General features: G+C 42.8%; 2 protein-coding genes across 5 annotated transcripts; one reads left to right on the top strand and one right to left on the bottom strand.

The window, feature by feature from the left end:
- Positions 1-310: 310 nt before the first annotated feature.
- On the top strand, positions 311-18,682 carry dnajb2 (DnaJ heat shock protein family (Hsp40) member B2). 3 transcript variants are annotated; one of them, XM_062402388.1, is made up of 11 exons: positions 316-623; positions 2,277-2,369; positions 2,706-2,815; positions 3,065-3,118; positions 3,362-3,472; positions 3,952-4,026; positions 4,109-4,241; positions 4,599-4,669; positions 4,911-5,210; positions 8,722-8,786; positions 18,660-18,682. In XM_062402388.1, exons 2-10 carry the CDS (start codon positions 2,305-2,307, stop codon positions 8,748-8,750), a joined length of 948 nt encoding a protein of 315 aa, XP_062258372.1. In that variant the 5' UTR covers positions 316-623; positions 2,277-2,304; the 3' UTR covers positions 8,751-8,786; positions 18,660-18,682. The 3 variants fall into 3 exon arrangements, with proteins under 3 accessions (XP_062258369.1, XP_062258372.1, XP_062258371.1); XM_062402387.1 differs by lacking the exon at positions 18,660-18,682 and adding an exon at positions 8,922-9,400; XM_062402385.1 differs by lacking the exons at positions 8,722-8,786; positions 18,660-18,682 and having other exon boundaries at positions 311-623; positions 4,911-8,272.
- Positions 9,603-27,534, bottom strand: ptprna (protein tyrosine phosphatase receptor type Na). 2 transcript variants are annotated; one of them, XM_062402384.1, is made up of 24 exons: positions 27,211-27,534; positions 24,169-24,219; positions 20,609-20,719; positions 19,707-19,824; positions 19,475-19,616; positions 19,154-19,370; positions 18,910-19,059; positions 18,618-18,794; positions 18,263-18,297; positions 17,900-18,171; positions 17,682-17,768; positions 17,470-17,549; positions 17,200-17,264; positions 15,910-16,119; positions 15,517-15,783; positions 15,285-15,432; positions 14,995-15,068; positions 14,344-14,421; positions 14,012-14,131; positions 12,865-13,031; positions 12,069-12,122; positions 11,882-11,946; positions 11,045-11,118; positions 9,603-10,822 (listed from the first exon to the last, which is right to left on the bottom strand). In XM_062402384.1, exons 1-24 carry the CDS (start codon positions 27,284-27,286, stop codon positions 10,751-10,753), a joined length of 2,910 nt encoding a protein of 969 aa, XP_062258368.1. In that variant the 5' UTR covers positions 27,287-27,534; the 3' UTR covers positions 9,603-10,750. The 2 variants fall into 2 exon arrangements, with proteins under 2 accessions (XP_062258368.1, XP_062258367.1); XM_062402383.1 differs by lacking the exon at positions 27,211-27,534 and having other exon boundaries at positions 24,169-24,386.
- Positions 27,535-27,690: the final 156 nt, after the last annotated feature.

Below are 27,690 nucleotides of genomic sequence, written 5' to 3'. Positions count from 1 at the left end.
GTTTAATTACATTGTTCTGGACTCAAAATATGTGTTATATCTATATTGAAAAGAATTTTTTTTCAAAATACCTTTCTGCCAAGGCTTTTTGCAGAAGGTCAATTCAGTTCAGTTCAAATGTAATCATCCGTTAACAACTCTCATTTTGAAAGTGAAACCAAGAAGCCACTGAAGCCTGAAGATATAAATATCGTTACTTATCGATCTCAAAGCAAAGGTTGGGGGGGGCGGAGCGGGGCGGGGACTTGTGACGTCACCAGACATGTTCTAGAAATTGGCTCTATTTTCGCCCCCCCTCCTCCGCCCCGCTAGACGGATGGTGAGCAGGACGTGCAGCTGCTAAAGAGCAGAACTCGGAGGAGTGGGGGTTAACAGGGCGGAGTGGCCCGGTCGGCTACACCCCGGCGGGGGCACCGTTGGGGGGGCGCGGAGGCCACAGAGACTCACAGCGGCTGGTGTCAGGGAGGAGGCGACAAAAGGAGGAGTGTGTGTTTGTGTGTGTGTGTGTGTTTACTGCTCGTCACCGAGGACAGACGCGGGGAGTGAATCCCAGAGGAGCCGCTAGCTCAGCGTCCCTCCGACCCAGCTGGTCCCGCGGCCGAACTCCTCACTGCTAACACACGGTACGTCCATAGCAGCTCCGCAAACAACACGACACGACACGGCACGGCACGCACACCAGCCGCCACACTGAACTTCACCTTCATTAGGACCAGTCACAGCGAGAGAACAGCCGTGTTGCCTTTAACGTGAGTACAGCCTGCACCTGTCCCGTCCCCGCCCTGTGGATGGAGCCACTAGGTCCGCGTGGGCCCGCTGACAAGGACCGAGGCAGTTGTCAGATTCCGTGAAGCCAGAAATAACACCGCACTAACGGGCGTGTGAGAGCACGTCTGGTCCACGGGGCAGCACGGGGAGGGACGAATAGTTTCAACTCCCCGAACCTGTGGCTGCCCACTGGGGACACTGGTGGGAGGGTTACCAGCGTGGTGATGGTAGATGCTGTCATCCAGGGTGCTTGGTACTTTCACTTTCACAAAGTGTCGTCAGTCTGTCTTTCTGTCTATCTATTTAAGTATCTATTTAAGTATCTATCTGTCTGTCTGTCTGTCTGTCTGTCTGTCTATATGTCTGTCTGTCCTTGATAAGATAATTCATCTATGAGTGCTCATCTGTTGCTGATTTACTGTGGAGGATAAAGATAGTCCATCAATATTTAATTTGTATCTTTTATCAAATGAACAGGAAACATCTCATTATCCAATAAGAAATCTAATTGTCTCATTATATATAATCATAATAACTATTGCCATACTCTAAATCATGCCTTCCTCCTTCTTACCATCCAAGGACAGCGCAGCATATAGAAACACAAGATAATCAAAGTGAAACCAAATGTTAAAATCCATTCAAAGGTACAAACCTCAATTCATGTTATGTAAACAAACAAAATTCTAAAGCAAACTCAGGTTGTAATAAGATACAGAGCCAGAGACACCTTACAATACATCATATATTAACACAGACATAGGTAAAGTATTATCAAACGTTAAAAGGAGTTCAGAGGCACAGACATCTGACAATACATCAAATGTAAATACAACAATAGTTCAAAATAAAGCTTACAGACAGAATGGGAAGATGTGTTGTTGTTAATCTTTTGTTTTAAGGGTCTCAGATAAGTCACAAGTAAACCTCTATGTCAAACATATTTGTTAAAATTAAAAGTTGAAAGTTATGATTAATCATCATTACATTTGAAACTTGGATTTCTGTTTTGGTTTAGCCTAAATCAGTATGTCAGTCAACAGGTCTTTACCTCTAGCTTTCAGGATACAGGATGACTCATGATGACTCTCAAAAAAAATAATGCTTGAGAATAAAATTTAGTCAAGTTAACTCAGCAAGTTTTAAAATAAAATAATTAATTAGCAAACAGAGCAGTTCCTGTCTAGTCAACTTAAGGCAGCAGAAGACATTCACACAGATGCAAATGTCTCCAGGTTCCCAGGTGTTTTCCGGTAATCTCCCAGCTCTTTGCTCGGGGTTGGGTCAGTACGCTGAGAAGTGCAGGATGTCATTTAACGAGATGTTAGAAAAGTTTTCCTAATCTCACAAATGCAGCAAAGCCAACCGTGACAGAGTTGTCAATGTGACGGGGTTTTGCCAGTGCACGGCTACAGACAGACACTGGCATCCTTAACAGAATATGTATGTAAGGTCGGAGCTTGTTCAATGTGTTACTCAAAAGGAAAACTGTTATATTTTGATTTCAGAGAGGGCTGAGGAGTGATAGGAGGCAACATGGTGGATTACTATGATGTCCTGGGAGTGTCCAAAACAGCCTCTCAGGAAGACATCAAGAAGGCGTGAGTACATGAGAGTTGCTGGAGGATGCACAAGGAGTCATTGACACACACACAATAAACAATATTTAATTTAGATAGTCAATATAAAGAAAGCATGACACAACTTTTATAATACAACACAGAAATTATTCTGAGAATAAAATTGCAGTGTAACCTTCAAGCTTTTACAATTGTGGATTCTTCAAAAGCTGTCAAAAATACATCACCTCATTATTTATTGTAACTAAACCAGCTTATAACCATAATTAGAGGTTTCGAGAATGTTTAGTGCATATCACTGTATTTGTTTACTTGGATATGATTTAGTAGCTATGTCTCTGTTTGTGTTGACTGTAGGTACAGAAAACAGGCTCTGAAATGGCATCCTGACAAAAATCCAGACAACAAGGAGGAAGCAGAGAAGAAGTTCAAAGAAGTTGCTGAGGCCTATGAAGTTCTGTCTGACAGTAAGTTGTGTATGCGTTTGTATGTTTGTGCGTGTGTGCGTGTGTTTGTGTGTGTGAGAGAGAGAGTCACAATTCTGGGATGTTGGCTGAGCGGTTAATCTGTATTATTGCAGTGAGTAATAAATCTAAGTCTTAATGTAAATATAGAACATGTTAGTTAATTTAATGCGTGTGTCGGTTGTTTCTATTTGTATGAATCAATTGGGTTTTGGTTCTATCATTTAACTGGACTTCTTTCCGTTGTCGCAGAGAGTAAACGTGCTGAGTATGACGGATTTGGAAACAACAGAATGGGACACACAGGTAAACAAAAACCTGTTGTTGTGGTTCTGGGATATTGTTGCATCCATTAACGTTTCTTACAACTCAAAGGCAAAACATTTATAGTTTGTTTACTCTTTGTTTTTCTCATTCTTCTTTTTTCTCCTCTTATCCTTCTCTTTCCTCTCCTCACTATTCCCTCATCTTGCTCCTCAATCCAATCTTCTCCCTCCACTGTTTCTCTTCCTTCTTCATCCACCTGACCACAACAACTCCATCTCTCAGGTCCCTCCAGCTCGGACTTTTCGTCAGATTTCCCATTCACCCACACATTCCGTAGCCCAGATGAGGTATTCCGAGAATTCTTTGCTGGCCAGGATCCTTTTGCTTTTTTTGGTAAGTCATACACAATATACAGGTCTCTATTAGCACTTATTCTTCCAGGTTTGATGACTAAAATTCTATTCATTCTACTCAATTTAATTTCCTACTGTTTACAGTAGGTGGGGTGATATATTCTGTGAAAATTAAAATGATATTTATTGTTTTCTCATGCAGTTTACAATATATGTCACATTTGTATATTTATAACAAAATAATATAACGTAATGGAACAGGTAACTTTGCTGTTAACTGATGCTTCGTGTCTGAATGGTCAGAGTGGAAGGGTTACATAAATGAGTAAAATAAGAGTAGTTAGAAGAGATTGTAAGCAAATTACAGTTTAACTACAGAATATCATCACCTGTCATTCAAAATTACACTACATTTCTCGAAAGAGAATATATCCCACTGCTTGACTAATGTTTGAATAAAATAATAAATAATTGAAGAAATATCACATGTTCACTAACAGACAAGTTTCTCTCATTCAGATGACTTCTCATCGTTTGGAAGCTCATCCTCTCGTCTCGGCCCCGGTCGATTCTTCTCTTTCCCTTCAACCAAAGGTAAATATACTTTCCGCAATGACAGTCAAATGAATCAGTGTCCTCCCTTGTTTCTCTTTGCTGATCCTCTGTCCTTCTCCAGTTGATTTCACCTCGTTCTCCTCTTCGTTGGGGGGCCTGGATGGGATGGACAGCATGGGTGGAGGGATGAGCAACTTCAGATCAGTCTCTACCTCCACTCGCATCATAAATGGCAAGAGCACCACAACCAAGAAGTATGTAATGTCTTTCCTATAAACACCAATATTGTACTTTTCAAACAAGCTTTTAAACTTGCCATTTGTATACATATTTTCCATCACTTTTATAACATTTTAAATAAATTATATTGACTTTACAAAACTTTAGAATTTTATTTGACCGACTGTTCTATATTTATGAACAACAGACATCAGGAGTTAGGGTTTTCTACAAACCTATACTGGTAATAAACAATTTAGGTGACTTTGACAGGATGGAATATGTGTTTATGGTTGATAAGAGCAAGTGCTAGACACCATGACCCACACACAAAAGAAAAGATAGAGGTATTTCACTGCCACTGTGTACCTGTGTATTTGTCTTCCTTACAGGATAAAGGAAAATGGGCAGGAGAGAGTAGAAATTGAGGAGGATGGGGTGTTAAAGAGTGTCCTAATTAATGGTAAGACCACATATGCTGACATTGGTGATTGGGAAATTTGAGCACAAATGGAAATTACACTGTACAAATACAGCACCTATATTATTAGTAGAAAGTAGTATTATTAGTAAGCAAAGTAGTATTGCTAGTAAGCACTACATTATGTTACCCCTCTTAGTTGTGTATTTCTGTATGTCTGTGCATATAATGCTACTTCAGCACAACTCATACACATCTGTATTGTTGTGTGTGTTGTTCCCAGGCATGAAAGATGAAATAGCTTTTGCTTTAGAGCTAAGCCGACGACAGGGAAAGTCCCATCCCTCCCCTCAGAAGGCAAAGCTCCCAAACAGATCGCCTGCCATGTCCGACAGACCCTGTCCTAGCCGTCAGCCAGAGGCCACACATCGGTCATTCAGCTCTGCCCCTTTCTACAATTTAGCAGGGACTGTGGGAGCTACCGAGCTCGAGGAAGACGATGAAGACCTGCAGATGGCGTTGGCATACAGCCTGTCAGAATTGGAAGCAAAGCAAAGAGCGGCTCCTTCTGACTTCATATCAGGTGCTGGGGGCGGGGGTGGAGTTTTTAAGACAAAAAAGGTACACGTGTCCAGTAATGTAAAGGTTGTGACAAAGGAGAAAGATGAGGATGGGCAGGTTAAAGTAGGCACAGTATTTGAAGATAGATGGGTACGGGAGGGAAAGGAAACCGGGGAACCAGTATCCTCTCCTGAATCCCCCTCAACTGCCGAAACTACGCCGCTCAGCCAGTGCAGTGAAGAAGCACATGAACCTGCCCCAAAAAATAGTGACGGCAATGTGAAAAAGAAAAAAAAGTGTGGCTGTATTTTGTGCTAAAGCAGTGCATATGTGTTTGGGTTTCTTTATACTTATCTCAGTGTTCCGCCTACAGCCATACTCTAATACGATGTGATTGCCAGAATCTAAATTCGCGGCAGTGGCTGATGACCTCTAGTCACCTCTGAAGGAAACAGTGTGAGTCGGCTCTGAAAGGGCCATTGGTTTACTGCTGTTTCTTTTCTTTTGTTAATATTCAACCAAGACAATTCCATATAGTGTGCCTAAACAAAGCAAAGGTTTAATAGTTTGTTAAGCAACACAGAGGATTGTTACTGAAATACGTCAATTAGCCAATTATTTACATATTGCCATGAGAAATGAGTGGGAATAATAGGGTTTGGGTTATGATTTTACTCAATCAGACACTTCGGCAAGGAGTGTATCAGAACTGAGGCACTCCCAACTGATAGAAATTGAAAGTAGGACACAGAACTTTCTCTGTTGATTGTCAGCCTTCAACTGATCTTTATCTGACCATAAAACACTTCACCAAGTGTTAGATCCAATGTTATGATGCTAGGGACGTATATTTGTGGTTTTCACGCACCAAAAATCTTCTTTACCAAGCTGTAGTAGCAAACCCATGTAGCATGGTCAAATTAACAGGTAGAATCAAATTGCCATGGTCAGTCAGAGCTTCAAGTCAGATATTAACATACTTGAGTGAGGAGTTATCCAAACCCCTGGTCATCTGCTAGTGCCAACGTGGTCCATGTATCCTTTACTGACTCCAGTTCTGACTCCAGCTGCCGGTTATCACCAGTGACATAAAATGTTGGACAAAAGGGGAACATTTCACCAGCAAGCTGAAAGTAATGATGGTGAAAAGTTGCATTAAAAGGATTAAAAAGTTAAATAATCTTTAGAGGAACACTAAGAATTTAATAGAGATGTAATATTATATATAGATGATGTTAACTCCTGAAGTCAAATTTTGGGGCATAGTTTCAAAATTTTCTCCATGAAAAATCTGTATTTTCATACAAGTATTTATACAAGACCTACATTCTGCTTTATGCTCAAAATAGACATGAAGAAATGTCACTTTTTACAATATGGTACATTTTAGGTGACGCACAAACTCACACACTTTGCCAAAATCAAATACTTGGTCAGTGCAATAGGTACAACCTTAACAGGTAGGCTAGCTTTTATATTTTTTGTATAGTTAGAAAAAATAGGGAGGAGCTCTTGAATCATTATATTTGAGTATTATATCATCACTACATTTGGTCAGATTGTAGTTTGCAGCACTTTATGAAGGCATAACACAATGTGGAATGTGTACGTCATTATGTCAAATTATGGCAAAACGTAATATTTGTATCTCTTTGGTGCCTTTAATCATTTGAACTACTTGTTCTCTATCGTGTCAAGACTATCTTTCCATTAGTGGTGCTTATAAAGCCCACTGTGGTTAATCAGTGCATGGCCACCACAGGATGATGTGTCTTAAAGATTAATAATCGTCAGCTGCCCCTATATGGGATATGTAGGGTGAACCTGTGATACCAACGTAACCATCTGTTAACAATGCTTAGATTATCACTGCAAACGTTGCCAGAAAATGAAAATGTATTTTAAGCAAAGTAAATACACTTCACTCAACAAAGAGCATGTTTTTTTGTATAAGTAGATTCAAGCCAATATGTCCTCCCACAGAGGAACATGGCAAAACTCTGCATCAGTGTTTCCGGGTGTTTTGGGGAAGAAATGTGGATGAAGAGTAATGACATGTTACTGTTAAAGATGTGCACAAGTAAAAAAAAATTCTAGTCTAATGTCTAGGATTAAGTGCTCCTGAGAAGAATACTGAAACTCTATCTGCTCCGGTTGAGCTGTGTACATTTTGGACTGCCATCCTCCAGGACAACTCCTAAACCTTCCTTTGACACAAACTGATTTGTCATAATGACATTTAGGCCTTAACCTGAGAAAGGAAGTCATTCCTGGTAAATCCACCAAAATGACAGACTTGGATTTAGTGGCACCTAGTGGTGAGGTTGCATATGAGGTTATAACCTCCTTAAACCGGCTCCCCTGTATATTATCAAAGAGAACCCAATGACCCGTAGGTAACATAAAACCATTAAAGGCCCTCTCTAGAGCCGGTGGTTGGTTTGTCCGCCCTGGGCTACTGTAGAAAAAAAGCAGTGCAACATGGCGGACTCTGTGCAAGAGGATTTGCTGCCTGTGTAGAAATCAAGGGCTCATTCTAAAAAAACTAATCATGAATATACTGTTCCATTTCAATTGATAAATCCGGCACTGTTTTTCTAAATGAATGAACATTGTCAACAGTTTTTTGTTAAGAACTGCTTTAGCTGTAGCTACTGCTCTGTTGGGTTATCGCCTGACTTCTTCTTTGTGCTGGAACTCAACATCCAAGTATTACTGTAAATGAACTCCATAGCTGTGTGTGTGTGGTGGTGTGTGTGTTTGATATTTTTCACGAATGCCTGCATGGGTTTTTGCTTTCACTTTTAAGGATGAATTTATCATCCCTGACTAAACTTAAACACAGCTGTGAGTTTATATCATCAGAATTCAGATTGTTCTGACTAATCTGTGAATCATGTGTATCCTTGCTTTATGATGACATGTGGAGAGGGAAATAGGAAGAGGTACAAGGCAAATGGGTTTTCTTATATAGGAATATATTAAAATGTAATCTTTGTGCTACGTTGAAGTTTTATTGTTGTTTACTTTATTTTCAATTTGTTAATAAGAGAAATTACAAATAAAGATTGAGCCAAAAGTCGGGATATTTGATTTTTTTTTTCTAAATATGTCAGTAACAGCCACACTTTTTTCACTACTTTACAAAGAATGCACGCTTTACACCAGCGACTAATGTATAACACAAAATGACAAAACATTTACTGTTTTATACCGAGCTGATTCCCCTGGTTATATGGACCTCCATAACACAGTATACATAAATGAGCCATTTAAATGGAAAACATATGATAAAACATAGTAGTTCAATTCTGCTTACATTAAATATCACTAATCTAAACAAGTGTTTCAATCATTTGCCCTCTCAAGCCCTGCCCATGGATGTAGCATAATCACAAACCTGCCCATTTCTCATCTGAAGCAATTTGTTCTTTTCTCCCTGGATTTCCAAAGCTTCAATATCTTGTCAAATCTAATCAGGACTTCAGCAAAAATCAGTGCTTTTGTCTAACACTTCCTACTTCCTGTTTCAGATGCAGACTTCGAGGCTTTCACAGGCTAACCTGATTGGCTCGTGCTGCTCTGTGCCCTAACACAGGTAAAGAACCAGTGTGAAACTGTAGCTTCCTGAAAGTTGTTCATATTCCCCCCACATCTCTGTGTTTCACCTGATTCACATAAGATGTTTATTTACATCACTGATGAAGTGCAACATGTGAATCTGCTCTTACAGGTCAAAGGTCAGTTCCCCCATGATGCACTTCTCCCTCTCAGCCCACCATGGGTCCTACCTGCTGAATGACACTTAAAAAAAAAGATGACAATTTTTATTTATACTTTAATAATGTGTGTGAGTGCGTGTCAGTGTGTGTTGAGCAAAAGAATAGAAACTTAGCATTTTGAAGTTTGAGGAAATAGTTTTGATCATCTCTGCATTAAATGCTGATATCCCACTGTATTTAATTTATTTTGTTCTTGGAAAGCAGACAGTATATAATTATATATAATAATTGTTCATTTTAGGAAACATATCTTTTGCCCTGTTTTTCTAATATTTAGAGTTCATTATCTTGGAACTACAACTCATGTTTTCATGAAACATTTATTATTATATTAATAAAGATGAACTTATTTCAGAAAAATAAGACAAACCTCTTTGTGAATGCATTACGCTTCTTTAGGTATGAAAGGACTACTGTTAAAAACAATTGTCTCTGCTTGACAAATAAACCATTTCCTGCTTATTGAACCAAATCAGTCTGTGGTAGTTTATCTTCATTAAACTTCACGGTTAATATTAATATTAATTGAGAATAAAATTTCACAGAAGAAGTACATTTTTACATTAAAAAAATCCTCTTGAGAATACTGAAGTAGAATTATTTACCAGTTTTACAAGCGGCAACTGTCCAATAAACTACATATAAGGACTGATATGAAATGTGGCTATCGAATACAAGTTGAGTTATATCTTTTTTAAATGTTCACCACAGCTTTTATTAAACCTACTGTAACGTACATTTCTAAAGAAGAGCACTCAAGCCTTTTAGTTCTGCTGCGTCACATCACAAATTTATTAATTTCCAGTCAAAAATACATTTTTATAGATATTTTCCATCTGTCTGCTACATGAAAGATACACAATCATCAGGATGAATTATTTACATTAATCACAAGGACTCACACTGAGCAAGACAATAAAATGCCGAAACATATTACTTAGTGTATGTATGTGTGTGTGTGTGTGTGTGTTTGTGTGTGTGTGTGTGGTGGACTTCGAGTACAGTGTCAAACAATCATGTCGTCAAAAGCTAAGAGGTGCCTCTCAAAATGAAAACCTGCTGGGAATCAACACACACTTAGACGGTAGCATACAGTGTTCCGGTGCACATGTAACAATATACGCTCAGAGAGTTCAGCGGAGAGAAGAAACCTTGGTGTGCATCGGTAAGAGCTGTGTTTTTAAGGGATTAAACATTATTTTAACATGAGTCTGATGAATTTGAAACATTCAGCGGAACGGCTAAAGCAAACCCTCGGTGCTGGAGGCCATGAATCTGTTTATTCGAGGTAATCATGAGGTAAAGACGGGATCAAGCAGGTCAGCGATGTTTAATATTGTGTTGTTACAATCATACAGAGATGAATGACATCCCCTCTGATTGTGTGACTACACAACAAATAGGCCCCTGTTCTGCACTGTGGATTCAGGATTCACACCAGCGCAGTATCTTCACGTCCTTACTCTTTGGACTTCACATGTAACGGCCTCAATTGTTGAAAATGTTGATATAAAAGACTCAAATTTGTGCCTTAATGTTGACAACTCTCTCCATATGTGCATCGGCGTCATTTAGTGTACTTCTCGTAAAATCAAGTTCCAAAAGTTTTAAAAACCCCAGACAGTGAGTAGATGGTAAAATACTGCATGCTGAAAACAAGTGTGGTGGACCAAATTCTTATTTACAGTGATGGCCACATGGCGGGGCTGCACCAGTGGGTCCTTAGGAGTGCGTTTTCTGTCCTCTCTGTCTGCATGTGTCCTCAGTGCGTCCTCGCCGCTCACTGTGGCAGCGCTTTCAAGATGGCGTTCACCTCCTCTGCTACTGCTGTCAGTGCAAACTCAAACTGGTCCTGAGGAGGAGCGAGAAGAGGGAAGAGGGAAGAGGGAACAGGGAACAGGGAAGAGGGAAGAGGGAAGAGGGAAGAGGGAAGAGGGAAGTAGGGAGAGGGAACAGGGAACAGGGTAGAGAGACGGTTTGAGAAAAGAGTCTGTGCACAAGGGAACAGGAAAATGCTGGACACACACACACGCACGCACACACACACGCACACACACACACACACAGTCGGTACCTTGGTGTGGACCAAGCCAGCTCTCTGGTCTCTGATGTGCTCCAGTGTGGCTGCGATGTCAATCTCCTTCACTCCTGGTGAAAACAACAGCAACAGCGTCACGACAGTGTTTGACATGTCCTACCACCATTAGGCTGCTACAGAAAAAAAGACCCTTCGCTCCATTCGTCACCAAGAACATTTCCTAAAAGAAGTTTAGGATTGTCTTTCCTCTGTATTTGATTTGAAAATATTGGAATTATAAGTAAACACGGAAACTCCACAAATCTACTACAAGATGCAACTCACCTATTGTCCCAAAAATGAAACCGCATTTAAACTCACTTGATGACGATTTGGATTTGTATTTGCACCAAATTGGCAAAGAAAGTTAAACAAACATATCTAAAAATGCCGCTCCCAAAAGAAATGGCTTCTTCGTTGTTCCCCACGCCGCCACAAAATTCCATTAATATAATTAACTAATAAGCAAACGCACACACTAACGTGACATCTTTGGTGGAGGAAATTATATTTTAAAAAACAAGAAGAGGTTCAAAGGTTTTCCAGCTAACCCTTTAATTCCTTTAAGTGTTTATGTAATAGATCACACGTGCGTTTACAGAAAACGAATCATTAAAATGTCCCACGATAAGAATTCTTAATCTACATTTTGCCTAAAGCTCTCACTTTCCAGAGCAGATAACATGACATAATTCCCCCCTCACCCCAAAATGCTGACCTGCCTAAATACACACATTTGTTCATGTCGGATAATCTATGTGCTCTGCCTCTAAAAGTTGAGCCACTAGGTTACATGTGGTGGAAACAGTGTGTGTGTTTGAATGAGCCTCTCACCTTTGGCCATGCGGTTCAGCACCATGTCAATGAGGATGTACGTGCCAGTCCTGCTGATGCCATCGCTGTGTGACAGAGACACATGAGGAAAAAACATGTCAAAGCACACGGGATCGTCCAAAGAGATTAACCTTATATTAACATGTCAAACTCCTGCAAGTTCTTCCCCCAGATTCTATTCTTTTACCTGCAGTGAACGATGATTGGGCAGGAGCGACCTCTGTAGCATTTGTTCACCTTCCTAAAAAAGAAAGAGCACAAGGGAAAGTAGAGAAACAGAGCGACACTCAATGCATACACTACAGCAAAGGATAAAACATCTCTTGTGCCGCTCCCAGTAACGGTGGGTGAAATGAAATGCAATAAGACAAAGATGTTGTTGGACCGGGTGGAAAGGACGAGGAATGGAAAGACGTACGTGAATGTCCGATGAGGGAGAGGACAGAAAAAAAATGGAAACTGCAAGAGGCCGCGAAAGGACAGCGAGGTGGGAGAACAGGAACGAGTGAGAGAAGAGAAAGCCACAGATTCACTGTCTCTCTTGCAGTAGCCAGTCACACCTGCCAATGCTCATTTTTGTGACTATGCAACTGGAGCCAGAGTACTAGCTGCAAACCACAAAAATGACACTGGGAGATGTTCAAGTACAAACCTATCGACCTGCACACCAGGAGAGAGGGAGAGAGAGAGAGAGAGAGAGAGAGAGAGAGAGACAGAGAGGGGGGGGGGGTGGAAGATGAAGGATAAGGTGTGGAATTAAAGGCAAAGATGGAGGCGATGAAGATGATCAGGAGGATTCAAAGCCACAGATCTCACGGCTGAGTCCCTGTGACGTTTCACCCGCTAAATCCTGTCCACCTGTTTACCTGATTGTGGCAACAGCTGAAATCAACAGCACGATGCGAGGATAGTCTGCGTGCATGTACGTGTGTGTGTGTGTGTGTGTGTGTGTGTGTGTGTGTGTGTGTGTAGCTGCCTCCTACCTGCGGAAGTCCAGCAGCGGCCGTGTGGAGGTGGGGATGCCATTGGCCGGCCAGCTCAGCAGGTGGAACTGGGTCAAGGTCCTGGTCTCCTGAGTCTGGACGTTCTTCAGGTAGAAGCTGCGCACCAGGAAGTCCTTACACCAGATGTGCTCCGACACCAGGTTCACCTGAGGAAGAGAGGGGGGGGGGGGGGGGCGAAGTGAAAGGGTAACGTTAAAAATAGGGGTTGAAAAAAAGCCTCACTTGTCAACGGTCCCCCCACACATCAATTCACAAGATCAAGTTTCGTATTTGGATCTGCTCCAAATATCCGTGATTTATTCTCTGAGAAATTGAATGTGGAAACATAAATATGTTGTAAATCTCACAACGTTAAAGAAAGTTGGTGGATTTTTGCCGTTCTTTTTGAGTAGTGCCAAATGTTAATTGGTTCTTCCCCAACCTTCACCACGTCACACCTTTCACAAGGTTTTGTGGTCGTCCAGTAGTTTTTGCGTAATCTTACTGATAAACTAACGGACAGGGATAATAACATAACAATTATCCCAGTGTTTTATATAAAATCACAAATTGGGTCTGCCATTGAATATTTTCTATTTTTTACAACATGAATCTCTTAGAAAAATAGAAAATACACTGTGATTATACGAGGGAATACATTTTTAACTAGCCTCACTTTGCCACCAGAGGGAGACAAACCATCAAAGATCGGGGGATTGACATTTGCTTTTCTAATTCTATAAAACGCGATTCATATCTTCTCATTTCTCAATCAAACCATACAGTGGCATGTTAATGAGTATATGTATATACATATGCATCATGATTCCTTTTTTCATTTTATGCGGTGATGCTTCCATTAGCAGCATGCTGCAAAGTGGTTTCTCTCACCACCAGTTCTTATTCTGATTTCACAGACGCAAACCAGTTCACACAAGGAGCAACTGGTAGTGAGAGTTAGTGTAGTGCAGATGAGCACTGGGACTAATTATTTCAATTCTCTAGTGTTCCTGAAGAAAATAGAAGCCACATAAAAAGTTCTATACTCTTCCTTAAAATCTGACTTCGATTGACTTCAGAGCCGTGACTAACGCATTAAGCACTTAATGTTAAAGTTAAAGCTGGTGAGTCACTACATGACATTCACCTCATAGATGTGGTAGAGCGCTGAGCCCTCGTCAGGCCAGTATCGCTCGCACTGCTTCTCCCCATCCTCCACCAGCGCTGACATCATCACGATCACCGTGCAGCCGTTCTCCCACACCATCTGGAGAGAGAGGGAGCACACGCAGGGATGTATAGACGCACGTGCACCCACACGTACCTCCAGTTGTCACAGGGAAGGAAATCTGTGACGTGTGGCGGTCGCTGGGCAGAAAGCCAAATGGCCCACACTGTTTTATTCTTTGTATTATATCACTGAGCAGAAAGTAAAAATCAGCTGGAAGGATGCGAGACAGCAAGAAGGAAAGAACTGACCTGCCAGAAATCAGCAACGGTGTGGGGCAGAGGTCCCTGAGTGGCAATATAAGCTGGTTGGCGAGGGTCGTGGTCAGACTGGTGGGTAGAAAAACACGATTTTAAGGATTTTATACTGAATGAGATAACAAGTGTATGCAACAATAGCTGTTTCTTAAAATTTCTATAATGGATTAAGGGCAATCTCAATAAACAGATTCTACGTGAGAATCAGGAGGCGAGGGACAGGGTTTTGGTGCGTTTCCATTTCTAGGTTAACCAATCAAATCATATTTGAGCAGGCTTTAGTTGCCCGCAGGTAAACAGTCTGTATGGAGAGCGAAAGAGGGGGAACACAATGACACATCGGTTATCGGCTTTTTAATAATGAATCTGCATTCATATTCAGATAGCTGGTAAAAGAGGTTAGTCAAAATGTTGTCTGGACCTAATGTTTTGTAAGAAAAAACACTTAAAAGAAACTAGTCAGACTGTAAACAGTGTATGTGTCTTGACTCTTAAATATTGGCCAATGCCCCCAGAGGCTTATGAGATAAGATAAGATCAAACTTTATCAATCCAAACACCGGGGAAATTCAGTAAATTGTTATTCACCGTGGGTAATTCACCATGTAAATAATTCTTTATGAGGGTGTTTGAGTCATTTCTTACGATGGCACTAGCGTTGATGTAATCTTGCTTGTTGCAGTTTACTTCAGACTTCAGCTTCACCCGGGAGTGGTCATCTAGAGGGAAAACAGATGATCAGTGAGGATCAGTCTGAATGAATGATGCTGCGTCAGTTATGAAAACATAAGGATGTTTACAATCATGATATTTTGGACAATTTCCCTTAGTGTAAACATCCAACGATGATGTACAAACAAAATCTGAGAATGTGATTTAGAACGGTAGGACGTATGACATGTGGACAGATGCTAGGAAGGATCAGAGCCACTAACAGGGGAGGGACGCAGCGTGTCTGTTTTTGTCCATGTTGCTCGGGCCTTGGGCCACAGCCATGGAGCTGGGTTCGGCCTGGTAGGAGCACAAAGCCTCCCACTCCTTCTGAAGACGGTCCTTGTTACGCAGGTGGTCCTCCATATAAGCCTGCGGGGGACACGGCACACGAGACATTCAAACACTGCTCACCAACACCATGGTCGGCAGCAGGAGGACCCTCTGCTCACTCACTAGTATCATGTGACCGGTGGAGATGTCCATGTTGGACTGGGCCGGCTCTTCGCTCCAGGAAGGGGTGGAGCTGTGGGTGGAGGACGGGCTGTGCTGCGGACCATCGCTGAACTGGGAGGAGACGCTGCTGACGCGAGACGTGTCGGTGCCGCGGCGGCCGCCGGCGCCCGAGCCTATGACGGCCCCCGCTACGCTGCTGCTCGCCCCGCCCATGCAGTCCTGGCGGGACGAGGCGGACTTGGAGGCCATGTGCTGCCGACATAGCTCCTGATTGGACAGTGGGGATGGAGAAAATGCTCCATTAAACATCATCATCTACATTGTTTAGTTTTAATAAGGTTTAATAAACATATCAAATTGAATTTCCTCCTTAATATCCTGGCGTTGTCTTACCTGGTAGTCGAAGTGTGTTTCTGCTCCTGCCTCTGGCCCCAGGCCGATCTTGCCATTGGTCACCTGCTGAGCGTAGTGCCTCAGACAGGCTACGGCCGTGGCCAATACCAGCAAGCCGCCTACGACTGCCATGGAAACCAGGGTGATAACCGTGCCACTGGAGCCCTGGGAAACCCTGGTTACCTGAGGGAGACCCCGTGCATCTGTCCTCTGGGGGGAAAAAAGAAAGACCATAACGAAGAGAGCAAGACACATGGGGGGGGGGGGGGGGGGGGCACAAAGACAACCGCTTACAAGTTACAGGCCTCCTCAGGGAAACTGTCCCTGCAATTCAAAGGTCACTCATTTCAATTTGAACAACAAATGAGTTCCTCTGCAGGTGCACATGACAGCAAGGTGCTCAATGAGCAGCTGGAGACCAGGTTTAAAGACAGAGGTCTGGATGGTCGGGGCGGTTCTGCTTCAGGGAGCCATTAAAAAGACCACTACCAATATCGCTCAACTTTACAGTCGTGTCATTTTAAATTAAAGCTGTCCTGTTTTTTTCCACATGCACATACTGAATTTCAAATTTCAAATCAAGAGCTGCAACTTACAGAGTTTGATACATTGTTTCTTGCAGATAAGGTAATCTGTGTGTGTGTGTGTGTGCGTGTTGTCCTAATTTCGTTATTAATCCCACATGTAACATGCAGGGGCCTGAATTCACGAGGGAATAATGAGGTGGCCATAGCACCTGCATGGGCTCAGGGAGCCACAGTACTGTGTGTGTGTGTCTGTGTGTGGGGGGGGGGGGAGGTGTGCAGTAGATAAAACGCCATAGCAACAAGTGAAACGCTGGGATCTCACAGCGTATCGCCTTTCAGGTTTATGATTTATATGACTGGTCATTTCCCCTCAGGCGGCAGACGTTCACAGCAGGTTTCACGTCCACAGACACACACCCACACGCAACACAGACAAGCTGCTTTGTCGTTGACGTGCTGCAACAAAGTGCGTCCAGCGTCACAGCTCTCGTGTTTACTATTCTTCCTCTTACATAAATCATCAAGTCCATTTCCTGGAACATCACAAACTCATTTGTGGTGACTACATTGTGTTAACAGCAGTTGGGAATCTGCTTTGACTCGAATCTGTCGCGCTGGAGCCAGTGAAGGATTAAAAGGGAAAATGGTAAAGAACACAGAGGAGTGATAATATCTCTGTTGCCGTGACAACTGCTCCGTATGCCACTAATGGGTCACAAAGGAGATTTTCCACAGAGGTTGTGTGTGTGTGAGCGGCCGGTACCTCGCCCACGCCGGTCTGTATGATCTTCAAACCCGTCTCAGACTCCAGGAACTTCTTTTCAGACACTGCGGGGGGGAGGTCGAAGAAAACAACACACATTTTATTATTGGATGTGAGATTTTTTTTATCTTTAAAAAAAAGGCTTTGGTGAAATGGAATCTGACTCGGAAAATAAAAATGTGATTGGAGACAAAATAATGAGACAACAAACAGTTCCGTTAACTTTATGTTTGTGTGTGTGTGGGTGTGTGTCTTCTTGTTGAGCCTCACCAGCTTTAGCAGCCACCTCTCCGGCTGTCATGTTGTGTTCATTCTGGCGGATACGGAACGTCAGCACAGGACCCACCACACTGGGAACACACACACATACACACACACACACACACACACACACACACACATACACGTTTGATCCTTCAAATCTACGCAAATATAGATTTTTTCTGATTATCGTAGAGCAGCTGCTGGGCGGGGGGGGTTACCTGATGTTGATGAAGCTGCTGGTCGTCAGGTGAATCTTATCAGCCAGTAGTTCCAACAGCTTCACACCATCATACAGACCCAGAGGACTGGGAAGAAAAGAAAACATCAAAATCCTCCATGTTAAGATCAGGTCTGACGTATGCATTGATTTCTCCAATTGCCGTTTACAAGTTCAAGCAGAAGAATCTAGAGCTTTGTTTGTTGCCAGGGTGCTGACCTCTGGTTGGTGACGATGTACCCATACTCCTCCTTGGCTCCCGTGCCCTCCACCAGTGGCGGCCCCTGATCCTTCAGGCCTTGTCCAGGCGCTGCAGGAGAGACCTGCGGAGGCTGAGGTGCCGAGGAGGGGCGGCTGGGGATCTTGGCTGGAGGTGTAGCCGGGATCGAGGCAGAGGAGGGGGCAGCAGGAGAGGCAGCGGCCGGCCCGGCAACAGGAGCAGGCTTCTGCGGCTTGTTTGATATTTGACTGTCTGTTTTTACCATCGGCATCTAAGGAGGGAAATGATCAAATACTTATAGGTGACAGAAAAGGTGCCTGATTAGAATTTGAAATCGTCGCCCAGAACAGATGCTGACGTACCTGCTTGAGGGTGAAGAGGTCCTTCTCCATTGGATCTGATGAAGATAAATGAGACATATCGAGACAACAGAATATAAGTGCTACTTAAAGGGGAAAGAAAATCAGAGATTTTAATGGAATAAATTGTTCCTTCTAACCTTCACATTTGTATTCTTCATTCACATAATATTATGACTTTTTTGTGCTGTAAAAACCTTTTTGCAATTTATTTTCTTCTCAATTACGTCTTTATTCTCGTATTATTATGACTTCATTATCGACCTTGCGACATTATTCTTACAATCACTGATTTGCCCCCCCTCAATATTACCATAACACTCCCTCGTTAAACACAGTTCAGTTGTACTATAATTACCTTTCCCACTCTTCCCTTCTTGTTCCTTTGTGAACGTGTTAGGAGATGTACCCTCTTTCTCTTGGGCCTGCAGCAGCTGCAGCATCAGCGCAAGCCTGTAGAGCTGCTCCTGACTCAGTTCTCTGGGGTCGACTCCGTACCTCTGCAAGACCCCCGAGATCCTCTGGAGCAAGCCATCTAAAAATTTAAATAAATGATGCAACTCTACTATTATGCCTAGTTTTTGCATATTATTCCCGTCGTTGCAACATTACTTTAAGTATTAATGAGTTTAAATTCATTTTTTTCTCACTGTTGTTTCCAGGCACAGTGCTGAAGTCCTGAGCAACCTTCTCATTCTGCATTCGCGGTCTGCCTGCAGTGCCAAGTCTCTCCTCTAGGGTGTAGTCCTCCACATAATCCACTGGTATCTCCAGGTCCAAGTCCTCATAGTAAGGCAGACCTGCTCAGAGCATGACAAGTTATGATTTTAAAGATAATTATTTATATATAATGTGTTGTGTAATGTGTTGTCATTCCTGTGAAGCTTCCTCTACCTGCAGGGGCCATGGCAGCAGCCCCCCGGTGGCGATACGTGGGCTGTGCAGACGCCAGGTAGACAGACAAGGCCTCCTGTAGCAGCTGCCTGTCACGCTGCTCTCGCTCTCGTTCTCGCTCTCGCTCCCTCTGATTGGCCTGGGACCTTGAGGAGGGGCGGGCGTAGTTGACTCCCGCCCCTATGAGAGATCTCTCCACCTCGTCTTGATACCTGTGCTGTGATTGGAAGAGGTTTTTACACGGTTACTTGTCATCAAAGATCTCGACTGTGACGCACCGCTGTGAGCGTTGATTGTTGTGAGATTCAAAGTGTGGTGAACCTGGTGGTAGGTGTACGGGTCCATGGATGCAGTCTCCATGCGCATTTGAGATTGAGGAGGCTCAACGATCATGTAGTCCATGTAGTTGCCACCCGGAGATGTGGACCCTGATCTGTGGTGACTGGGGACGTGCTGTTTAGACCTGGCAACACAGGAGAGAATCAGACGCATGACTGGGATGGAAGCGGAGGGACAGAGGGATAAGGACGGAGTGACGTATGCTGCGACTTACTGAGGTGAATGAAAGGTGGAGGAAGAGGAGTTTGGCTTCGAGGGGACGGTGGTGCGAGGAACTCGCTTCAGCTCCTTTGATAAAATGTACTGGGTGATGTCATCCTGCCATGAAAGACCTGCATATGCACATGACCACACAGACATACAAACACACACACACACACAGCAATTACACAAAGACACAGAGGCAGAGAGTTAGGTTTGTGTGTGTATGAGGAAGAGAGAGAAAATCTATTCGGTTCCTAAAAGGGCTTGTGTTTCAAGTAGCTGCATTATTGATGGATGACTACCTCAGATCATCAAGAATCCACGGATTTCTTTATCAGACGGACGCTTTCATCCAAAGCGACTTACAATTAGTGCATTCAACATCTCTGAGGGGCCATTTAGGGGTTCGGTATCTTGCCCAAGGACACTTCTGCATGCAGATGGGGAAGACTGAGGATTGAACCACCGATCTTTTGGTTTGGGAGATGACCGCTCTATCCCTCAGCCACAGACGCTCAGATTTCATGTCAGAACGACGGGCCCTTGTTAACATGACCAAATAAACGTGAAAATGCATTCGTCTGCCAAGGTGTTCCTTATGAGACCACATTAAAATCCACTCTGTCTGGATTCATCTGTGCCAATTGCACACACTTATAAGCATCAACCCCATAAAGATGTTTTTTTTCAACAAGATTCCCAATTTTTTATTTATGAAAGTAATAAAACATGCCTCGATCCACCCCCTGATCTGGATTGGCGCTAAAACTCTGTGGCTTCTTCCCAAACTACAACCTTGGCGGAGATAACGACACATAAAAGAAACTCACGAGTAATTGTACACAACTCATTCTTCGGTCTAAATCTTTGAACTAGTTAATGTTATTATATGCTAATTCTGTTTTATCTTACCTTGGAGCATGAGCTGTTTGAGGACTTCCTGCATCCTCTTCAGAACAGGGACTGACACCTGGTACTGGACCTGGTCCTGTTTAGAGCTGTGGCACTGACCAAACAGCCCGTCTGGAATAAACACACACACACACACACACACACACACACACACTGTAAACACTTTCCACTCTTATTTTGGCCTCATTTAAAGTGACCCCTAAATGATGGCTGGATTCCATTTAGCAGCTTCAGTTCCAGGATCTTGATATTGTTTATTCTAGCTTCCAACATGCAGGCAAAGAAGCAGTGGTACAATGAATACAGACAAATACACATGTGTTTTTCCTGAGCTAAAAAGACGGAAGATATAATACAGAACAGTAAACACACAACAGTATTCAGCAGTGTGGACCGACACACTGTAAATGGCTCAGTGACGCTGTCAAGTGTTTCTTTATGAGCCTGTAACACTTATGGTCGCCCACGCTACAGGAGTGAGTGAGTCACAGCATTAAAGTGCAGTCCACACACATATACGCTTTCTGTCAAAGGCCTTTAAACAAGGACATGCCAACGTCAGTGTGTGTCTGTGTGTGCGCGTGTGTGTGTGTGTGTTACCTTTTGAAATGGTTGTTAAATTGCAGGCACCCTAATGGCAGCAAATGATCAAAAGCCTTTCCTCACAATCATTTTCCTGTTCCCTGTTTTCTTTCATGATCATAAATACATCTCATTGTCGAACATTGACAGTTCCAGTAGAAATATTCGTCCTGTAGCTGCAGCCCAGACTCCGCCTCCACTCCGCCGCCACATACGAGCCAATGCATCATTAGTATCTTGACACAGTCAGAATTAGCTGCACTGTGAGTCCGTTGCTTTAAATTGATGTATACAAGTTTTCCACTTCTCTACTCTAAATCCTGAATTATTAATTATAATTTAATAACTACAGAAGCCACTATGAAAGAAAACAGGAGCCAGGAGATTACGCCGCTCACACTCCTCAGTGCTCTGCTTCGGCATCACATAAGAGGAGGCGCTCTACCTGTAATGTAGGTTCTTCTGCAAGCATTCAATTCCAGGAATCGGAGTATTTCTAACGTATAAACATTGTGAAAAGCTAAATATCACATAATGGGCTGAGATTTAAACTCTGTACTCTCCGTATTCACATCCTCCAAAAAACGCTGCAGTGTGAAACAAAATATAACTAAAGCAGAGCCGACCATTATCTGGTGCAGTGATGAGTCACCACAGCCTTTCATTCCGCCAGATAAGTCTCACACGAGCCGGCCGGCCACCGAGAGCTGGTGAGTTGCGTTAGTGAACAGATTAAAGAGGATTAATGGGTTTTTATAACCACTAGTTCGATTTGAAACACTAAGGCATTGTTTTCTGCCTCCAGTAAAGAGACATGTTTTTCCCTCCAGCCCTGTTTTGCATGAGTCATTCCAACTGGAGGCTGGGTTTGCGATAAGGCAAATGTTATCATATTATCCAAGTCTGACAAGGGACACAGATTAGAGAAGCAGACAGAGACAAAATGAACTCGCAGGAAAGAGACGCATTCCCAGTTTCCCTCCCGGCGATTTTTAAAAGCCCTAATCACATTGCAAATAGTTGATGTTGATGATGTGATTTACACACAGGGTGTTTTGTCCTGGCAGTGTATCACACTGGTGATGTACAATGTATCCCCTGAGAGAAGAGGAGGAGGAGGAGGAGGAGGAGGAGGAGGAGGAGGAGGAGGAATGAAAATGACTGGAGAGAAAACAGAAAACTGCACGGTTTGATTGGATTGGGACTATTTCTGGGACTTGGGTTATTTCTGCAGATGTCATTTTTGTGCAGGATACGCATTGTACCGAGAGAACGTGATAAACATTCAGCTCAGATACATGATTCACTGGTGCAACAATGCGTGGGTTATTTAAGTCCTGGGGAACTATATGGTGTGTTCAGTATCCAGGCAGAAACCACCCTGGGGACTTAGATAAACGCTATGGTGGTTTATTGGCGATCTTTTATTTTCACTTCTAAAGTGAAAAACTTGATGCTGCAAAGCGAGAGACATCTTTTTTTCCTTCCTCCGAAACCTGGCGTAGTGGAATTGATGTGAATTACACTATAGTCAGGGTTAATGTAACCTCAGGATGCAGAAGCAGGGAAAATGAGCAGAGGTCATGAGACTACACTGAACATGGAGTCTGGGGGAACAAGGGTTAAGGCGCAACACAAAGGCACACAGCTCAGGTGACAGCGCCTGACCTTGTTCTGGTTCACACGTTTCACAGACTGAAGCAGGCTGCGGGCTCACAGAGGAGATAATCTGCACGGCCTGGTTCTGGCCCAAATGTGGACAAATCTGTTCCAGCCCTGTGTTCACTCTGCGAGAGTCAACCTCACACGGTACCACAATCAAAACACAACACAGACCTGCATGTCCGACTGTCGTTGGGAGGTGTGATCCTCCACCTCCGCTGCGTTTAGGTGAAAACACAACGTAAATGACATCGTTTCGAGTCGATTTTGGATCTTGGAAGACACCAATGGAGCCGTACGGGGGTATTTTAAGTTTTTCTTTTGTTGTTGACATTTGAAGATGACTGTTAAGTTGCTTATTAAAGGTGTCAGGCATAGCTCACATCTATAGAAAGGGCATTCCACAGGGTCGGAACAATGACTGTATAAACCATCACCACAAGAATGAGAATTCAAAGGAATCCTGAACTTAATTAGATGCTATCGTGAGATGTTGATGCACTACTGAATTTGCATTTGAAAAGATCCACTAAATGACGCTTATTTGCTGTATAAAGTGTCCACTTCACCAATGAGAAGGATACAAACAGGGACAAATTCTGCTTTTTTATCCGTGGCGAACAAAAATCAGAGTTGATGTCTGACGAATACATTGTTCACAGAAAGAGACAGGCCGAGAGACAATACAGCCAATCAGACTGTCTAATCACATGTTTCTGCAGACACACGGGGCATAAAGCAAGCCACTCTAGTTTGTATTCTGTCCAATGGCTGAGCGGCTTCCACAGAGAAGTGCGTAAGTGTGTGTCAGTGACTCATCACTGTATTAGCACAACAACTGTGGGGGTGTCGACCTCACCGTGATGTCAGTGTTGCCATGAAGACGGCGGAGCAGGGGGGGGAGGGGCTTTGATAAGGAGGAGGGAAAGGGAAAGGGGCAGGTGATGGGGAGAGATAGACTGTATGAGGCTGAGAGAGGAAAAACTCTCCTGTGTGTGTGTGTGTGTGTGTGTGTGTCTGTGTGTGTCTGTGTGTGTGTATGTGTGTGTGTATGTTAGGTGTGTGTGTGTGTGTGTGTGTCTGTGTGTGTGTTAGTCACACAATTAATAATTGAATTAACTGTTGAGGTACAGAAAGTGTTAAGGAAGTAGTCCGCCTTAAAAGTGTTATGCTGAAGTTGAAAATATTTGTTTGACTACGTATGTGTGTGTGTGTGTGTTTGTGTGTGTGTGTGGTTGTGTGTGTTTGTGTGTGTGTGTGTGTGTGTGTGTGTGTGTGTGTGTGTGTGTGTGTGTGTGTGTGGGTCTAGTACTCACCATCTGAGCAGAACTGATCCCTCGTGCACAGTTTTCTTTCAAACAGGCAACCTGAGGCGGAAAGACAAGAAGAAATTTCTAACAGGTACTCGGGGGTAAAATCCTTCACGGCAATTTTCCATGGCAACACCTGCTTTAACTCATATTTAGAGGGACTGAAATGAGAACATAACAAAATGAGCTTGACCCTGTGCACCATGATTATCACACATCAGCCTTTGATAAATGGCACCGTCATCTTAAATGTCATTTGTAATCCCAAAACCTTAAAGGTATATTTACTTATATTATAATTTATGTCTATGTTATGACAATGTATTGAATTGACAATGGGTTATTTATTGATTGCATGTTTGTATCTGAACAGGGAAACTAAATGCTGTGTTTTTCAGTCCTTTCCCTGTTTTTCTGTTCCACTGTTTCTTATTTTAGGTTGGTGACTGAGAGCCTGTGGAAGGGAGCAGGTGTTTGGCGATAGATGGGAACCTAACACAGCACGATATTCATGAGTAGCTCTGTCCGTCCGTGTGTTTTTCTTTCCCATGTCACATCTCATCAATTTTTTTGGTCCTGAGTTCCATGTAACAGACGAAAAACAAATAAATATAAAATATGAGGCATAAAACCTGTGTGTAGCTTTCCCTAAGAAAGTAGGCGAATTACTAGTTGCTGAGCTGATGGATCTTTGACTTCAATGTTTACCTTAATACGAACAAAGACTGAGCTCCACTTCCTCTCTTTACCTTCACATGAAGTGACGCAGTGCCTATTACAGCGTTTACTGTGACTCACCTCTTCTTTCTTTAGAGAAAAACAATGTGCACAACCCGCGCAATGCCACTTATTTCTCTGATTCACTGACATTCGATGTGCAACAGAGAAGAAGTTTAATTCAGGGGAAGTTATTTGGATAAAACCGCCATCAAAGGATATGTTGTTCTGGCTGACATTGAGGATTTCCACACATGCATTATGGACGGCTGTGTGAACCTTCACACAAGCTCTGGCAAAAAAATAAATAAGCTTAAACACCCAGAAGGATATTAGTGTTCTGGTTTACAGTCAAGAGGCATCTGAGGAACTGTGGCACACAAGGGCTCACAGAGGGACTGACACGCACAACACAAGACCCGGTGTGGAAATGTCAGCTCAAGCCATCAAACATTGACTGATTTTCCAGGAAAGGGCATTTGCTAATGCTGGGCCGACAGTCAACACCGAGCTAAAACAAAGAACCACATCTTAAAGCCACTTCCACACATTCATTTTCTAGCATTTGAAATTAAGCTTTTATTTCCGGACCAAATTGTCTTTATGTCTTATCCATTGTGGTTTGTGAAATGTAACACTGAGGAGGATCACAGCTCTACAAGCATGTGTATTGACCTGCGTGATTGTCTGACTCCTACGCTTCGGATGAGAAAACAAGAGCTCGCACGTTCAAACTCCCAAGTGGCAAATGAAATAAGTGTATCAGACAAAATTGACATCCCTCCTCGGCCGACAGTTGACTTAATATTCTTATTTAAGATAGATATAATATAGGTGTACAGTGACTCTCTAAAACACAAATGTTCAAATGAGAACAAACGTTAACAAGCAAATCTAAATTTGCCATAGCAACAGGACACCTGTCCCTCAGGGAGACGAGTGGCTGCAGAGACGTCAACGGGCATGAGCCTCACGCTGTGTGTGAGAGGGCCCACCGTCGCACATATGGATGGACGGCTAATCGGATGAGCAGATGGATGGATGCATGTGACAAAGGCCGGGCTGGATGAACGGAGGGAAGGAAGCAACAGCGGTTTCTAGTTTCTCTCCATGGTGCTGAAATCAGAGGCTCTAGCTGATTGGCCTTTCGTTATGCTGTGCACCAATCCTTGTTTGTTTTTTTATGCCATTGACATAGGTTTTTTTATCTTTTTACCTTTTCTACTGAGTAATTCTAGAGAAAACGAGTAGTTTTAGTTTCTCCTATAGCGAAGGAGTAGTATCGAATACCTACAAATATATCATTGGACAGACTTATTCTCTCTTGCTAATGCAGTCAACCCTCTCCACTCTAAGTAGTTGCACCTAATATTTGAAACTTAGGTAACAAAGCTTTTAAACTTTTAAAAGATTAAAGGACTGATTATATCCAGATGTGGAGGACTTACATTGATTTACTTACATCAGATAGAAAACTGAGCAGAGAACATTTAGTCCTTCTCAATCTCTGTGTAAATACTCACTGAATTCTCAAAGCTTCAAATCTCCACTCACACACCGAAAAATTCTTTTTTCAAATGCTGGAATATTATTTGTATAAAGGGATGTAACAATTCACCTGTCGCACCAGGGTGTCAATTACACATTATGTCAGTGTAATGCATAAATCTACTAAAAGTCCCTCTTTCTTAAATAATTGTCGACATGAGATGATAATTGCTTCTGCTGCCACTGTCAGTTAGACTAACGGTACAGCTACTGCTGCTAATGTCACTGCCATTTCTACTGCTGAGAGTGAAATGTGACACGTTGAGGGCATACACATGTTTAATTATATCGCTCTATTTTTAATCCATTTATAAGATTATAAACCTATATTTTACAGTATTTTAGTTTTAAAAAAGTAATTTGTTTTAGTCCAACCTCACGTATTGCTTCTTATTTTGTGATCAAATTCTTATCGTGATTCTGCTATTTACATTTCATCATGTAAACATTCACATGATTGTTTTTATTTAGAATAACAGAAAAAATAAATAAATCTTCAATGTACTAATGTACTGATACTATCATCCACCCAATAAACATGCATGTTTTACTCACAAATCATTTTACATTATAGTTAATGTTTTGACAAATAACTATGGCACATTATAAAATCACTACACTGAATCTGAGCTGGAGCACGCGATTATAAAGTCAATAACTACTTAGATACACGATGTACCTGGCAGACGAGGACAGGAGTGTCACAGTGAGTTCTGGTTAAGGATTGTTCCAGCATCATCATCATCATCATCATCATCAGCAGCAGCAGCAGCAGCATCTTACCGTATTTGTCCGAGAGCCCTGTTTGGCACAGCACGGTGAGAAGCAGCAGAGCTCGCCATGGTCTGAGGTGATGCATGGTCCTCTCCAGCCCCACAGCAGCAAGGAGGATGAGGAGATGCGGAGAGAAAGATGCGGAGGTCCCTTTGCTTTGCTCCTTGTCTCCCTTCCTCCCTCGTCCCTTAAACCCCCATGTTGTTCAAACAAGCTGCAGCCAGAGTCGACAGCTCACACAGTAAACCCCAAACACAAGCCCACGAAGTCACGGGAACATCGGCTGAAGAAATTAATGGTAGAAAGGAGCGGGTCGTCACAGTGGAAGGGAAAGGCGGGGCGTGGGGTGGATGAGGAGGATGAGGAGGAGGAGGAGGAGGAGGGACAGGCAGTGCACATGAGACGAAGTATCGATTCACGACAGCACAGCTGCGCAAATGACGTCCGGGATCAGCCTCCATCTACGTCATCACGGAATCAGAGCGAGAG

This window comes from Platichthys flesus, chromosome 13 (genome assembly GCF_949316205.1).
Source record: "Platichthys flesus chromosome 13, fPlaFle2.1, whole genome shotgun sequence".
Taxonomy (NCBI): Eukaryota; Metazoa; Chordata; class Actinopteri; order Pleuronectiformes; family Pleuronectidae; genus Platichthys; species Platichthys flesus.
Note: the sequence above shows the minus strand (reverse complement) of the source record. Positions and strands in the feature narration are given on the sequence as shown.